The sequence below is a fragment of the Chrysoperla carnea genome, chromosome 2 (assembly GCF_905475395.1).
Source record: "Chrysoperla carnea chromosome 2, inChrCarn1.1, whole genome shotgun sequence".
In the NCBI taxonomy this organism is placed as follows: Eukaryota; Metazoa; Arthropoda; class Insecta; order Neuroptera; family Chrysopidae; genus Chrysoperla; species Chrysoperla carnea.
This window is the reverse complement of record NC_058338.1, coordinates 71,326,011-71,344,258: the sequence shown is the minus strand read 5'-3', so window position 1 is coordinate 71,344,258 and position 18,248 is coordinate 71,326,011. Positions and strand designations below refer to the sequence as shown.

Genomic DNA, 18,248 nt, shown 5'->3' with positions numbered 1-18,248 from the left:
TAATTTTATTGTTCTTTTGAATTGACCAAAGTCAGTATTAATTTAAGTGACACCACGAAAATCAGTTTTGTTTTTATACAATTACAGTCAAACCTGGGTAAGTGAGAACTGAATAAGTGAAAAAACTCTATAAGTGAGAGTAATAGCCAGGACCCAAGCTCCCAAAACCTCTATTAGCGAGAAACAGAAACCTCTGTAAGAGAAAGTCGTTTTTCACTAATCGACCTCCGTAAGTGAGACTGCTACTTAATTATCTCTATACCTCTATAAGCAACAGTCGAGCTTTATTTATTTATATTATTTAGTGGGAACTATTTACTACATTCGATTCGTACTTGCTGTGACTTGTTATTGCTGCGTACCTCTATAAGAGAGAAACGCTACCCATTCATATACCTGCATTAGCGAGAAACTCGGGTTAGTGAGAAACCTCTATATGCGAGAATGAGATTGTGCTCCTTTGAACTCTCGCTTATTCAGGTTTGTCTGTAATTGTTTACTAATAAATAAAAATAAAAATTTTATTTATATGAATTAATTTTCACCGATTTGCATTACAGTTTGTTGGTTGGTATTTTAGAATCCGTGCCACTTCGTATTTATAAATCTAAAAACTCCATGGTATAATCAACCCCGTAGCAAACCTATAGGTTGCACATAACATTTACTTAATTATTATTTTTATTTATTTTTTTAAATAATTGCACTTTGCGAATTTTTGGGTTAATTAAATCGTGAAATAACCGTATGTAGAACCGAAAAGGATGATTCGCACACTGCTGTTCCTAATAGAAAAGTTTCGATTGCTGCAAAAAGTTTGAACACGTTTTCCATTTACTTGGCTGCAAGCTTCTATAGGCTCCAATTTCTTCAAAAAAATTTCCGTTTGATTGTTATACTTCTCAAATTTATCATTTTTTCGATCGTTTTATAAACGGCTCCGATAAGTATTCCCCTACGGAAAACATCATTGCTACGACACTGGATATATTATTTTTTTCTAATTTCTCACCATCAATTTCGTCACTTCACTACCGAAACAGACCAATAGAAGTCAAATGGAAACACTTGAAGAGAAGGTCATCGTAGTACCCATATGTCTTTAAAAGTAGGAAGATTTCCTTGAGAAGTCCAAGAGCCCCCTTTAAGTTTTAACTCAATTTCTATAAAATTATTCTGAAAAAAATATTTATAATATGATATATTAATTGCTCAAATATTTTATATTTGATATTTTGACGAGTGCATTTTGATGTGCAAAATTGTCATGTATGTACAAAATTCTATAGATGTGCCTACTTGGGGTAAACCGAATGGCTGCTTGGGAGTACGAAAATTTCGCACGGATTATCTAGTTATAATAATAAGTTTATTAATCGCTGAATAAATCTCACTTTATTTTTATTTTCAAGGATCAATAAAAATATATTTCCCTTAAATAATCATTAAACAAAATATTTGTAAATAAAAAAACGTAAAAAATGACATTATCAAACACAACCAGTAAATTCTGCTATAATCACGAGTTTATAAAACTGTAGATATTTGATATAAAAATTATTTAATTTTCAAAATTTTCAAAGATAATTTAAACAGGTGTATATCTACGTACAATGTGCAATTACTGTAAAATTCATTTAGTGGTATTCAGTATTAACTTTTGTTATCAAAGTAGAAGAAAATGTTTTTCTAAATTTTTTGTTTTTTGGTAATGATAGATATAGGTATACTGTACATTTCCGAAATTTTATCATCGATTACAATTTATTAGAGTCAAAGTAAAACTTTTTTTAAATATCCAAAGCAACCATACACGATCAAATCTATAGATTTATAGTTTAATCTGATCTGATTTGTTGACATTTTACAAATACAATAATGAGAGTTTTGAAAATTAGACAACTAATTATTATACCATGTACACATTAATTAAATCAAGGTATACTAAATTTACTCCCAAATTTGTAACGCTTAAAAATATTGATGCTACGGACAAAATTTTGGTATAGGTGTTAATAAAATCAAATAAAAAGTCCATTTCCGGTTATCCGTCTTCACGTTTGTGATTATGATAACTCAAAAGCGAGAAAAAATAACAAGCTGAAATTTTATAGCTGCTTAGGACTTAAAGAGTGAGGTCGAGTTTGTAAATGAGCAAAATAGTCAATTGTCAACAAAAATAAAAATTCGTTTAGTTGAAAAAATTACACTTTGTGTCTAGGAACTCGTATGGCTGAACTGACTTAGGCGTTTGGCATGAATCCAAGAGGCTCAGGTTCGATTCCTATGGTGCGAGTGCACTTTTTTCAATTCTCTTTAATTAAGATTGGCTCAACAGATTATTTAAAAACGTTAATTAAAATCGAGAGACTTTGACGGTAAATTTTGTATACTAAGTTTATTAAACAAACACAAATAATAAACATTGAACATTTGTTTACAGACAGCCTGCGAACAAAATTTATCCAATAAAAAAAGAAACCCACCTTATATCACCACTTTTTCCTTATTATACATTTCCACTGTATAATTAAAATATAATCATAAACTTTTTTTGTATTTTATAATGCCTAGTAGATCTTGAACCCATTATGAAGCACATTTCATGATTCTTTTTGAAAATTTATAAAACTAAATTTGGTAAAAAATAAATTTATTAAACTAAGCTTAAACTTTAGCTCTAGTGTAATTTTTTTGCAACTCTGTTTTTCAACCCTTTCGACAGTTACAAACTTTCTGTAATTTTTTCCCACGTATACTTAGGTGTTCTGTAGTCGATTACTTTCATTTGGCATTTACAGCAGAAAAAAAAGTCGTCGAAAAACACGAAAATCGAAAAACTCTTTTGCCTTTATTTGAAAAATTAGTTTATGCGTTACATAATTATCTGATTTACATCAAGAAAATATTATTTAAAAAAAAATATCATTTACCTTATGTATTTTGCAATTTAAAAAACCAATTCAAATTTACTTCTAAAACAGTGTATAATGTTATGGCCCTGAATGATATCAAACCGTGACATACAATCATATGCAAGTTTGCAAGTATGTATTTGCAAGTTTACATGTTTTTGTATTTGTAAACTTACATAGCTTTTTATGTGGCGTGACGTAGTACCTTCAAAGTACATCTGATTAGTGTTTGCTGTCACGAGACCCTGTGTATAATTTTAAAGAAATTATTTAAAAAAATTAGAATATTCTTTATATTTTATAAAAATTAATTTTGAGTTTTGTTACCTACATGTCATGATTAATCATTTGAAACTATTATCCAATCGATTTATTCTTAGTGGACAAAAGCCTATTATAGAAATTTATTTCGCTTCATAATGGGCTCACGGTCTATTTATTGTATAAATCTGTAGGAATTAATAAATAATAATTTATTATCTTTATAGAGCACCACATATATTTCCCGAACACGTTTAATGTAATCTAAGATATTTTAATCCGATTTGTGTCGTCTACATCTGTCTATAATTCTACATTCTTATCGTTAATAATACCTTAATTTTTTTTTTCTTTTTTGCAATTAATTATTTGTTTACATTTAACATTTTGTAAAAAATAATGATTGTATATTGTTACTATTTATATGGACAACGCCAACACACGAGCTTTTGCAATGCCTTAATTCCGTCTTCGGTTTACAATTTTTAAATATAATACATCATAAAACTATAGTGCCTGGCATAAACTTTACCTATAATTCATCTTATTCATTAAATACATCGAAATATATATAACCTTGATACATCCTTATTTAAATGGAAAATTTTCTATTGTTGTATTTTCTAAGTTGGACTCGTAAGCCCTGCCTAAAATATACACATTTTAGATTACACTGAATCAGTTGTAATCGACATCATGTGGCATGTGTTTTTTTTCTAAAGAGCAACGTACGTGGATCAAATTATCCCAGTTCGTTGGTCTCCGGGAAAAGATTTTGAAATAGTTTGAATGAAGTTTTGGATTGTGAGATGCCCAGTTTCTCTGTAGGGTTCTTCAGCTGGATATATAAGGGATGCTTTCCAAATCGTCTGAAGCTAAAAAATTGAGGCAGGGTATGTTAGTACGAGTCTAATCATGCACAATCAATCAATATTTATTCTATGGTGAACGTAGGGTACTTTCGTTAGTGACGAATAAATTATGAAATTTTATAAAAATTAAAATTCATAAAGAAATATACTTAAATATTCTGATTTTGAGTCATAAAAGCACATTATTGTTTTGTTATATTAAAATTAAAAGTCGTAATTTTTAATCTATATATCACGTAACTTAAGACCACTTAAGACACTAGCCACCATGATATGACATCATATAGGCAAAAATAATATACATTAATTACTAATTTGTTTATGGCTTTCATTGTTATAAAAAAGGTTTAAAATTAAATTTGATTTCATGACAAGAAAACGTGTGTGCTTTGCCGAAATATTTTTTGTTGCTTTATATTTGGAAAATCAATATTTTGAGGTACTTTTTCAAACATAATAGAATATACCCTATTCCGAGTAGTTCCGGATAAATAATTTTTTTTCTGAAATTTTGTTCTGTTTTTAAAACCATACTGTATACATTGTATACTCATAGTTTTTAAAATATTCACTTAAGAAATCTCTACACTGTAACCTAAAGCTAAAAGTTACATGTTTTTTGTGTATTTTCTATTGATAGTGTGATCAATGAATGGTGTTAAAATTAGCTTTGCGCTAATTATTCCCGGTGACTGACGGTTTCGAATATTTATGAAGCTAATTTATTCTTAATAAATATTATGATTTAAAAAAATAACTTTTGTAAGCGTAGATACATAAACAGGGGATGGTATTCATCTTACCTTCCTAATAATTGAAATAGTTTTTCCTTAGTACCTACTTTTACTCCTTCTATTTATATATTATATACATCGAATATTTTTTTGAAATGCAACATTAAACAGCCAAAAACTATGTTTATATTTCATAAATTTGTATGATCCGGTATTTTTTATAATACTATAGAGGCATGGATTCACTACCTAATGTACCTTGAGTTACCCTTCCGATGCTGATTTGTCTGATGACCTATTTCGCATGACAAATGGGTTATTTTTCATGTAATAGAAAAGATGCTTCATCAGTAAATAAAATATTTCTGATGAAAGTATCTTCTCGGTTCGTCTTTCTCATAACAGCTTCACAAAACTCCACCCTGCGTTAAGGATCCTCAACCATAAATCTCTTGGATTTTTCCATATTTAAAACATTTGAAATTGTTCCGCTTATAAATATTTACTTTGCCCATTTCTTCACTAGTTTCTTTGCCCACTTCTTCACTACTAGATATACTACCCCCCCTGTTCGAATGCTTGCGATTGCTTATCTTTAAATGCCTCAATAAATAAATTGACACATTCTTTTACCGAATGTCTCTCAAAGTACCATTTAATAATTTGCTACCATTTAATAATTTGCTTTCTCTAGCATTGTATAATAACCAATTGTTGAAATATGGTAATATCATTAAAACACACAACCAAATATTTCCAATGCATTCAACATACGTAGTGATTAATATTATCATAATATAACCCTTTAACATTATCAATTATAATGTTATATCACAACATTCCCAGTCTTAAATAACATCAAACAAAACACCATACACCACAAGCCTACAGCCAGATGTATGTATGCATGTATAGTTTTATATTAGGTTAGGTTAGGTTAGAATGGCTGTCTTGGGGGTGGGACCATACTACACACTGAGACCATATGGTCCGTTGTGATACCGAAAAAGTGTTTGTCCTTCCCCGGCCACTACTCCATGAATCATTTAGGGCTGTTTATTAACAGCAGGAGTACTTTGACGTCATTGAACTTCAGGTCGGAGAGATCGTTTTAAGTTTTCCTCATATTTAACTAACGAAACCTTAATCGTTAACTGGTCGAAATACTCTATTAATCTTGAATTTTTCCATTAAGAAATTCATGGTTACTGATTGGTCCAGTGATTTGGGACACCCTGTATATTAAAGTCAATATTGCTTTATATAATTTATACCTTAGTAATAATATTAAATGATATACTTTTACATTTATCTATAAATACTTTGTTGATTGTAATGCTGCTATTGAAATACTTAAAAAAAGAACCTTGGAACGAATGATAATCGTCATTTTCCTATTATCATTCATATACTAATTCATCATACTTATTTAAACTAAAAATTTTACAAGAAAATATACCTACAGTATAAGATCGTGAGCCTATAATAAAGCGAAATTACTATGATTTTTTTTTTGTCTGGCATTTAGAGAATTGAAAAAGATATGTTTTTGGTAGTAAAAAAAATAAAATTTAACCATGGTTCGCAAACTTTTTTAACTTAAAATTTATTTACCGATTTGTGCAGTACTAAACTATTTCGTGTGTAGCTCTCTTTAAAAAAATTATGAACACTTAAATTAACTGTAATTGTGTTAAGAACTTTAACACTCAGTGTCAGTCGTCAAAATATAAAGTTATAAAAAGTGCAATAGCACTATCCTTTACAAGTTTGCTACTTACACTGAATCTCAAATTAAAAAAACCCGACTGCGTTAAATAAAAACTGAAAAGGAAAGATCAAGTCTAGCAGTATAGACTTCCCATTAAAATCTAGACTGGATAAAATCTTCCCAATAATGGGTCACGACTGATAAAGTCGCTAAGTAAACTGCTGGACTTGTTTTTTTCCTTTGAGTTTTTATTTAATGCAGTTGGTTTTTTTTTTTTTTTTTCAAATTAATTTATGTATTTTACACTTTTTAATTTGGATTCTCAAAAATGAATGATACGCCACTTACCGTAGTTCGTCGACTTTCATTTTCATCCTATGTATGTACCTATGTTTTGTCTTTGTGGCACTCTATAAACCAAACTCGTGAGCCAATTTTAATGATTCTCGCCTCAATTGATTTGTTTATTTAATAGCTATTCAATGATAGACCATTTAACATAGTTTGCCGACTTTCATTTTTTCTGTTTCACAAATGGCTTCTAGTGGTCACTATATTGAATTTTCATTACTCCATATCTACAGTAGCACTCGCAAGGTTAAGGCAAATCAATTGACGTAAGATTCTTTAAAATCAGCCCACGCGTTTTGTTTGTAGTGTGCCACTTACGAACACACATACATATACTTACATATATATTACCACTCTTTTGCAGTCGAGGAACAGACAGTGGTGACTCGAGTGTTAACTTTTTGGAAATCAGGATTTTCCATTTTTAAATTTCGACTATATTTTTTTAACTGCCATTTATAAAAGAGGTCAATGGCAGACCTACAAACATTCTACTCTTTGTTTCTACTTATTATGCTGTTAAAGACTTTTTTCAACATAAACGGCAATTAAAAATCCTGGTCGAAATTCGGAAATCGCAAAACTCGATTTCCATTATTTAAATTCTCGAATCATTATTATAATTTCATTTTTGTTAACTACCAAACTTTTTTTTATCAATTCTCTAAATGGCCGACAAAAAGTCTACCATAGGCTGTCGGTCTATAAAGATAGATGGTACCCAAAGCTACTTACTTCGAATTATATTATTATTGAATAAATAAAAATTAATATTATAATTAAATAATAATTTATTTATATTTCTAAACTTATTTTTAGACTAATTTTTATTCATCGATCAACATAATTATTTAGCAAGTTTTATTTTGTACCTACGTCTTTTCGTATACATATGTAAATTATGTCTCCAGTTTGGGCCGTTGTACTTTCTCAGGTGAAAAGTTAATTGAACACTTGTAGGTCACAATACATATTATTTATAAATTTTGTTGATTACAATGCTAATAAAACGTCGTGACTTCGTTATGACAAGCCTGAAACGTTATTTGAGAAAACGTTATTTGTAAATTTTGTTGATTACCATGCTAATAAAACGTCGTGACTTCGTTATGACAAGCCTGAAACGTTATTTGAGAAAATTCGTGAAAATGCAGTGGCATAAATACCTCTCCCCCCGTTTCAAAGTTTCGTGCGAGACGCCGAGACCACACTTAGGTCTACCGCTACCTATCTGCTCGAGTTTCAAACAAGCTTCTCTATATTTATATGAGTGTTAGGGAAAACTTCTCTATGTTTATATCTATACCTTTTGATTGGCGATAGGTGGTGAATAATCTTGGTGTTGCAAGACTTGCAAGGGCTTAACCATGACCACCTTTTAGTCCTGTGAGACTCGACTTGCGAATGCAGTTTCATCTTTTAATTGTTTCAAGTGAATAAAAGAACCTCGTAAAAATTGGGCCTTTGGGGTAGCATTAAAATTAAGCTTGAAATTTACTGTTAGTATTAAGGAACTGGTTATTTTTTATTTTTTTTACGACAATTGATTTTATGAATTTGTATAACACAGCGCCAGAGGGGGGGGGGGGGTATTGATCTCATTACCTCTTGCATAGAAAGTGTGTTTTTATCCTTTAAGCTACACATTTGTGTTTCAAAATTATAATTAATATTAAAGGATTAAATGGTAAAACCACTAAAGTTAGCAACACTGTTTGTATAGCACAGGTTTTTCCCTTGCATCTCCCGTGTTAATATTTTGTATTAAAAAATCCTTGATATAATCTACAGGTTCCAATATTGAACTAATTTTTTTTTTTAATAGATATTTACAATATTTACACACGATTGAAGTCAAGGTATTAATTAAATATAATATCTTGAGTAGTCACGATTACTTAAACAAAATTTTGTCACAAATCATCGTCAATAAATTTATATCATTTGAAATGACATTGTGGATTTAAAAAAGTCACAGGCAATAATATTTTATGATACAAATAAATGCCTAGATTTAATTTATAATTTTTGAAAGAATTTTTATGATTTTTTTCAGCAAAATTCATTTGAGTACCCAATATTTTTATAATAAACTGACAACTATAATAAAATAATTCTATTTGACATTTTTTATTGTTATTTCCGTCAACATTTTCATTATATAAGCACTTAACAAACTTCGCAAACTTATCCAGGACCGATGGCAAAAAAAAATTAACTATAAGTTTACCCGATTAGCATGGTCATGATGTTAAAGATTAACGATTTCCTAAAAAAGTCTTTGATGGTGGAAGCGCAGATAATATTCCATAATATTAATTATTCAAATTAAGATGAGCATTTATCTCTTTAATGTCCGATTAAAATCATTACGGGACTATACAATCTGTGATCGTTACATCTAGGCATATCAATATCACTAGTATGACAGAATACATACGTTAAGCAATGTATCTAATTGAGAGGTATTATATACATACATATTAAGGCATACTAAAGCCTGAACCACTGATGAATTTGATGAAAATCCCACTCTCCAAGCGTCTTACAACTACATGCTCAACACATGTATAGGTATAATACCTCTCACTAAGATGCATTGCTTAACGCATATTAAGTATACTAAGAAACCTTTTGATAATACACTTAACCGATAAAAATTTGGTCAAAGAATACAGATACATAATATCTTGGTGGAAGCGATGGGAAAAATACTGGTAATAAAAAAAGCATAAAATAAAGTTATAAATACAAGTCCAATTTACTTTGAGTAAAATTTTTATTGAATTAGTGTTTATAAGTATTTTGATAACTTTAAGAAAAATATCCTTTATTTAAAGGATATTTTCTTTAACTATTACTTAGATTTAGGTTTATAAATTTACAAAAAAATTTTTTTAATTTTCATAGAAAAATTTTCATTATTTTCAATGATATGAATTCGAATGAATTGTAATGCGTCATACAAATGGAATTTTTTAACGATGAGTTATATTTTACTTATTAAGGTTAAAGAATTATTTTTAATTTTATCATAAAATATTTGCAAATAAATGCATAACTAGGTAGGAATAGACTTTATCAACATTATTTAGTTGTACTCAATTAAAATTATAAATAAACAAGTGAAAACAAACAATTGGAGTTAATTGTTGAAATACTATGTATAGACAGAGTTGATTACTCTGTCACATTACACATGCATACATGTCACACATATACAACTGATATTCCCATATAATACATACTATACAATTTGCGCATAATTTGCGCTCTCGCGGGTAAACAGTGATGTTTACGAAAAAATGTTTCAACCAAAAGTTGTTTATATATACTTTATAGTTGTTTATAAGGAACATTTTTTACATTTAAACTTTTGTTCTATCTCTAACGGTTTACAATATGGGTCCTATGGACCCACTTAACCTATGTTGCTCATTTACGAACTCGACCCCACTTTTTACGTCCTAATCACGCTATAAAAATTTCAGCTTGATATCTCTTTTCGTTTTTGAGTAATCGTGATGCAGATTACTCGACTGACAAACAGACAGACAGACAAAAGGAAATGGGCTAATTAGGTGATTTTATGAAAACCTATACCAAATCTTCTTCATAGTATCAATATTTTTAAGCGTTACAAACTTGGGACTAAACTTAGTATACCTTGGTATATTTCATATATATTGTAAAATAAGAATTATTAATTAACTAAAAAATATACATTTATAAATTAATTTAATTATAATTTATTTATTATAAATAGTGCATTATAAAATAATAATATTTTCCACTTATATCAAATTATATCTGAAGTAACGAGTTACCTACAACTTTTCGACATGAAAAAAAAGATTTTTATGAAAACAAAGAATAAATTTCTGTAAAAGCATTTGAAACATATATCTCGAAGTTTCATTTTTAAAGATACCTATTTTTATGTTTCATAAATCAATTAAAAATTTCACTATAAGTTACTTTTAATAAAATCAACTTATTATGATTATGATAAAAAATGTTTGGATAAAAGAGTACGAAAATTAACGTCACGAGAAAGTTTCAAAAAGAAGACTGAATTTTGGATATATCTTCCAGAAAATAATTAGGGATGAAGTACGTCTGACATCCGATAGCGGTTGTGTTTACTGCGTGTAATGAAAATCCCTTCTCTGTAGGTGAAAGTTGATGATTTAAAAATCATTTTAAGACAATTAAAAAAAAATATTTTTGCATGTACTTTTAGCAAGGCAAATGTATAATTGAGAGACAGCAACACCGAGTTAGAGCCAACTCCAAAAAATTTTCAAATAATTTCAGTGGGCTAATTTTAATATGATTTAGTTTTATAATGAAACAATGTTATTTAAATTTTCCAGACAAAAATTCCATCTGAAAAATCATTTAAAATTTACTTTTTTAAAAGGCAAAACCCTTTTTAAAAGGTGGCACTATATTAATTTATTTACTCCCTACTAACCAATATCATTTACGAAGAGCTATTCACTAATACCCCACACGTTCCCGTAATATCACAAGTAACATTGCATAATTTAATAATTATTATTCTTTTTTTCAGACTTGTTAAACAGACATTATAAGCCATCGGGAGAAATGACTCATCAAGACATTTTGAATAAGATTTCGGTTTTTTGTGAACGTCCAGTAGATAACAGTACCGAATTAAAACAGCCGTTATGGGATTTTTACCATTCATTCTTTTTTGCTTTCACAGTAGTAAGCACAATTGGTAAGTTTAGCTTTAAAATCATAATGCATTTTACCAATAAAGTATCGTTAGATAAGGTTCTGGATTTGAGATCTTTAGCATAACTTTAAGTTTTTTTAGCTGATCAATTGTTTGTGAGGGATTTTTTTTTTTACTCGTCTTAAAAAGATTCTTTATTTGTTTTCTTTGGAGATCTTAAGTCGTATTTTTGCGATTTTTACTTATCAAAAGAACTGCTATTTCCAAGAATAGTTTTTAGATATAAAGCAAACATCATTCTGGCAAAGCTTTGTTTGAGTATTAAAAAGACTGGATATACATCGTGATTTAAACAATTTGATTATTTTTTGTTCCAATAAAAAAACAATGACCTTGGATTTGCAAAGCACGAAAAGCAGTAAATTTTATCTAAATTTCATGCTCAAAAAAATGAAAGATATTAATTTTGATTTTAAAGGTTCGTGATTCAGCCAATTTGAACCAAATCAAATTTTCAAATAGGAAACGTGCAATATTAATTTTTACATAATTTTTTTTCTTTACCGTTTCCTTAATATCGTTTACTGAATAGACCGCGGGTCTATAATGACGCAAAATTTACAGGAATATTTTTGTTTGCATTTTTGGAGATTGAGAAAGAAAAATTAGATAACAGAGAAAAATGTGGTTTAAACCAGGCCCAGTCTTTATGCGAGCGTGCAAGGGATGCGTAGAAACCGAGCGCAGAGTCCTGGGGAGAGCCTGCCGATCGTCTTATATCTACATACACACTACGCATAGCATACGTAATCAATCGGTTTCGAAAAGTACTTGACAAACATTCTTTATTCTTATAGTCGCAGAAACGAACACTGAAGTTCGATTTGAACAGTAAGACGGATTTTAATGAAGTTTTTTGCATTAGGACGTCAGGAAATTTTGTAACCTAAATTGATTTTAAAGAAATTAAAAATATGCAATTTGCATAAATAATATGCATTTTATAATTGCATTTTAAATTAACCGTAAATATACTAAATTCACAATTCGGTTAATAGTGATGGAAATGATTCCAAACTTGTTACTCGAGGGTTTTTGGGGTCTCCGAGTTACCTGGTATCCAGGGTAAACGGTATCCTGGTATATCGTCTCATGGATTTTTCGGAAAATTCGTTATATAATCGGTCTAAACTCGTTACTCGGGGGTTTTCTGGGTCACTGAATATGAATGACGCGAAAAAATTGGGCACCAGGTATCTGGTGCCCGGGATGCCTAGGGTACCCCGTAGGTTCTCAAATTTCGGTACCGCCCACTTCGAGAGTCTATTATATTTCAGTTCCCCCAAAAACCAGTACATGATAAAAAACAAGTACGTATGTAACATGTATTCTCATTAAGCGTGCGTACGAATAAAAAGGAAAAATAGTGGGTTCTTAATTTTTTTTAATTTACAACGCAGTGATAGCGGTTTTTTGAGTTTTTCTACGATTTTTTTACTGTTGTATATATTACACGATATGTGAAGTCATTATGGGTTTAATTTCTAAAATAATAGAATTGACGAATGTTGTTCGAGTACTCATACTAACTTTGCTTTACATATACGAAGGTCATTTGAATACTTGCACCAAATTTATTCTTTTTATAAGTTATATGATAATTAATTAATGGCTAATTGATTCAATTATTCAAATATGAGTGTAATAAATAAATAAATTCATGAACAATGTCAAACCAGGATGTAACTCAAAATTTCAATTATGAAATAATTTCATATTTATTTATTTTACAGGATATGGTAATTTAGCACCCACAACAATGGTTAGCCGTATACTAATGATATTCTATGCGCTAATAGGCATTCCAATCAATGGTATATTACTTGCAACATTAGGTGATTTTTTTGCGAAAACGGTATGTTTTAATATTATTTTTAAAAAAATTTACAATCTTATTTACGGAGATGTAAACTTTGGTACTACATGAAAGTATAGTGGAATGCAATCGTACTTTGAGTAAGCGAGAATCGTAAATGTAAAACAAGAAAAGTCTTTGAGCAGTATGTCAACCGCTTCCCCCTCCCACAAACTCTATGACTTAGAATTATTAAAACTGCTAAAACTTCTTAGAAAATAACTTATTATTCGTGTAATTTTGCTTTTTTTAATCTGTTTTGTAAAAGCCTTTTATCAACGCTTTTATGAGAACAACACTTTATTTATCATTCTCATTTGAGTGTCTGCTTCCATATTGCCTTTGAGCACTTCTATGGTTTCTGGATCATTGAAATTGGTTCTATCACAGTGGGGAACAATTTCTGGCTCCCTACACTTTCACTTGGTCATGCATAATGCAATCCCAAAAATTATTCTAGGACATGGCACGTAAAAACAACCATGAACCCTAACTTTCGGCCGCGTGGTAAATAAGCTGCTTAGTCGATGTGGAGCATTTCATCTCATAAGAATATGTATGGCAGAGTGGCCATTTTCGAGATAGAGTAGGAGGGAGAAATAAAATGAGTAAAAATTGAAACAAGTGTCTATTCCTTCCCAAATAAGCTTCCTTATGACTGCTCAAATGTTACGTAATGCTAGCAGACATATCCCCTCTTCCCTTCTTGGCTATAAATATCAATCAAACCATGTTACCCTTTTCCGTTCGTTTGGAAGGAGGGAGGGGGGATGTCTAGCAGAAGTATGTATCTGGTAAAGAGTATAGACATTTTTCTCAATATTCCCTAATTTTATTTCTCCCTTCCCCTCTATCTCGTAAATGGCCGCTTCACATCGACTCAGAAGCTTATTTACCACGCAGCAGAATGTTAGGGTTCATGGATTTTTTTTTACGTAAGATATCCTAGAATAAAACTTATTACACCATCGTTGAAATTTTTTATACACGTTCTTTATATCCTTACCGCCAACTTTTTACATAAAACATTCTTGATAGCGATACTTTCTTTTTCACGGGGCTAGGACAATTTTTAAGCATCAAATTGAAAAACATCCGTTCTTTTTTTTATTGTAACAAAAACATAATCGGACATTCAGTTTCATTGAAGATCTAGCAAAATGATTGTTGGAATAACACAAAACGAAAATTTATTAGTTTGAACTTATAAAGTCTTTAAATTGATAGTAAATTTTAAAAATTTTACAAGCCTGTGACGTAAAAGAACGCCCCGATACCAAAAATTTGTTATTTAAAACGCTGGCTGCAAGGAAATAAAAAACAAATGTACAAAACCTCAAAAGTGGTGGAACCACTTAGTTTTTTGTACGTGAGCTAAGAGCCTATGTATCACCTTTCAGTTTTTTGTTAATCTGCAAGAAAACCATTCTGCAATAACTGCAACACTTTCACTAAAAGTCTTATGTTATGTACCTAATATATTTTATTTCGTTTATTGTTTTCAACTGCCACTTTACCAAATTTCCACAACAATGAAAAGTACTATGTCTTAGAAGAAAATAAAAGTCAATTACTCAGAAAAGTCTTACTCAGGTTCGATTGTATATCGCCCAAATATATGGGTGTCATGTAAAAGCTTAGAATTAGATACAATAAATTAATAGTTTGATAAAAACAATTTTTATTCTTTATTATTTTTAGTTTATCAAAACACATCAAAAATGGAAATCATATAAAGTGAATTATGAGTCATGGAAATTAGGTTTATGTGGACAAATTGCATTGTATTTAATACCTGGGTTTTTATTTTTTATATTTATCCCTGCATACGTTATTATGGTCTTCGAAAATTGGGATTATGATGTGGCTGTATATTATGCATTTGTTACCCTCACAACAATTGGCTTTGGAGATTTTGTAGCCGGTAAATATTACTTAAATAAATAAACATTTCGTATTTGTGCGTAATTTAGACCATTGTTGTATTAGGGCGACAGAAAGTCACTAAAATTCACGCTGCATCTCTGAGAATTGTATTTCTTAGGTCAAAATAAGTCGAAAATAAAGAATGGCAAAATTTCATTTGAGTCTTCTAGTTTATTAAAATTAACTACCCAAGCAAAAATTTAAAGTTTCATAATAAGCAAATTTGTAGAAAATAAATTTTACTGCGAAACTATGATTAATGACTATCATTTCTCAAAAAGCATAGACAATTTGTATTTTATGAATGTATTTAGTAATTTATATAAAATTGTAACACCCTTCGATACAGCTTTTTTAATTTTTTGATATATAATTCGGTGATAATTTGAAATACCTTATTTAATGCCAATGAAGTCATAAAGTAGAAAACAAAGAAAAAAAGGATAAACAATTATAATTAAATTTAAAATCATACTTTTTAAATTTCAGGAGTGAATGATCAAAATGTTCCTAATAACTTTGTGTTTGTAATGTACGAAGTGTTTCTAATTGTTTGGATTGTATTTGGTCTTGGATATCTAGTCATGGTTTTAGGTTTTATAACACGTGGACTAAGATCGAAACAAATGGCTAAATTAGAGCATAAATTGGCATGTAATATCAGAAATACACAATCAAAAATATGGAATGGTTTTACAAGCGACATGGGTATTCTAAGAAAAGTTCTAAATGAAATTCATATGTTACGCTATAAGGTATTATTCTTAATTTAAGATAAAGCTTAGTAAGTTGCGAAGTTTAAATTTTCAAAATTTTTCTGAAAATCCACTTTAAAAACAAACAAAAAGTTGCCCCTAAAGTTGATTCGTACAAAATAAGAATTATTTACTTTCTTGCATTAATGCTACTTATTAAAAAATAAATGTGAGCGAATATCGAACCTACAGCTTCTAGCATTTTGGCTTAGAAGTCAATATTTCTCTCTATTGGGATATTTGATAGTCGTGTATACAATTCGTGCTTCCAATCTTCCATCTGTTGGTTAAAATACTGATTCGAAATGCAAAAGATTGAGGGTTCGATATCCGTACGAGTGTACATTCTTTTTGTTTTCATGCATAGTCCGTCAATTGTGAGGCCATACCTTTTTGATATCCGTACATTTTATAAGCAAAATCAGTCTGAATCTTTATGTGGTACCTAATAAACAAAGCTAAAGTCTTGTTGAGCCTATGCACTTACAGACTTTGATACTTGAGACTTGATCACTCTCTTTATATTACCATTTGTAAGTTTCAATAAATCTCGAAGACACCGAAACATGCTTTACGATTTTTATCTCCTTAAAAAAAGTTTAATGATATATTTCGTTAACTTCTAGCCAGTGTATCGTGATGAATTTAACTATACACCAACGCTACGAGAGCGAAGTTCCAGTTGTCCAGATTTAACCTTATATCGAGAAGATTCTATCAGACAAAAACGCAGGCGAGCATATTCAGAAAGTGTGCACTCATTTGTTGAACAAGATATTGGACGTGTTCAATCTGATACAGACCTCGAAAGAATTGATCGTAAAGCTACATTCGCAGCTAATGGATTACTTCAACCATGTGATTTGTTAGCACAAGTAGTAAACGCACTAGGTACATACCATTCTGAAGCAGACGTAAATGAATCTAGTAACCAACTACAAGGTATCCATGGATTTGCTGACAGTCAAATATTAGCCAGTGAAAAATGGCGTGATTCTGGCTGGACAATCGGTGGTGAAAAAATAACGTCTCAAAAGCAATTACATCGAGAAAGATCATACAGTGAATATACCATTCCTGTGGATGATAAATTCCATAATGGAGTTGATTGGACTTGGTCAGGACCGTTTGCTACCAAAGAAATACAAGAAATACGTAAAAAAACTAAAAATAAAATATTAGATTCTACTAAATCAAAGATAATTAATACTCAAGGAATTATAGCAAGGATAAAGAAACCATTCATGCGGTCGAAGGATGATCATAGACAATCCGATGCTAGTGACATGACACCAGCTCAATATGCTCACATGACATCTGATGGAATCCACGCTAAACATAATCCATATTCAACTCATACTGGTATCGGCAGTTTATTCTCAATGGGCGGTGGTGGAAACGTTTTGGAAGAAACTTCTGTGGGAGATTTAATTCGAGCAATCACATCTTTAAATACACAAATGGAAAATAACATGACAGAAGGATCGACACCTCGTCGGAAATTAGGAACAGCTAGTTTAACCCCGCCAAAATTACCATCATTACTAACATTATTCCCTCCAAATGTTACACCAGCGTCAAACAATGGACGAAGAAATTCTCTAAAACCCTTGCCTAGTGGTAGTCGTCGAATGTCTTTGCGCCCTCCTAGCACTGGTTCGGCCAGATCAAGTCGTAGATTTTCTGTACGGCCTGTAGAATTACCACCAACACATACAACAAATGACAAATCAACTAATTTTTTGGCTCCCCCATCATTTTATCAAAATGAACGGCAGCAGCCAGTAAGGACTTCATTGCGCATTCCAGCCGTTGAAAGAGTTCGGAGTCATTCCTTGTATCCAACGTCACAAAATATGCCTCGACCCAGATTTCGTCCAGATTCGTTACGACATGAAGCCTTAAATAGAAATGCAAGAACAAGACATGACAGTTTGACAGATATTAGAATTGATAAACCATAAAACTTATTTTTCAAACGGTTGTTTATTTGATAACTTGAGTATTTTGGAATATTCCAAATGTTTATGGCATATACGTAGGAAATATTCTAAAAACAGTGAAATTATTATTTAAATGAAATTGAATAATAAGACTGTACAA

At 30.4% G+C, this 18,248-nt stretch overlaps 1 protein-coding gene across 1 annotated transcript in view; it reads left to right on the top strand.

Annotated features, from left to right (window-relative positions):
- Positions 1-18,197, top strand: part of LOC123294294 (open rectifier potassium channel protein 1) — a 29,673-nt gene extending 11,476 nt beyond the window's left edge. Inside the window, exons 2-6 of the mRNA XM_044875426.1 lie at positions 11,421-11,591; positions 13,343-13,464; positions 15,166-15,388; positions 15,880-16,145; positions 16,772-18,197. Of these exons, the coding sequence (XP_044731361.1) occupies positions 11,421-11,591; positions 13,343-13,464; positions 15,166-15,388; positions 15,880-16,145; positions 16,772-18,109 (2,120 nt within the window). The 3' untranslated portion in view covers positions 18,110-18,197. The remainder of the gene's footprint in view (positions 1-11,420; positions 11,592-13,342; positions 13,465-15,165; positions 15,389-15,879; positions 16,146-16,771) is intronic.
- The last annotated feature ends 51 nt before the right edge of the window (positions 18,198-18,248 follow it).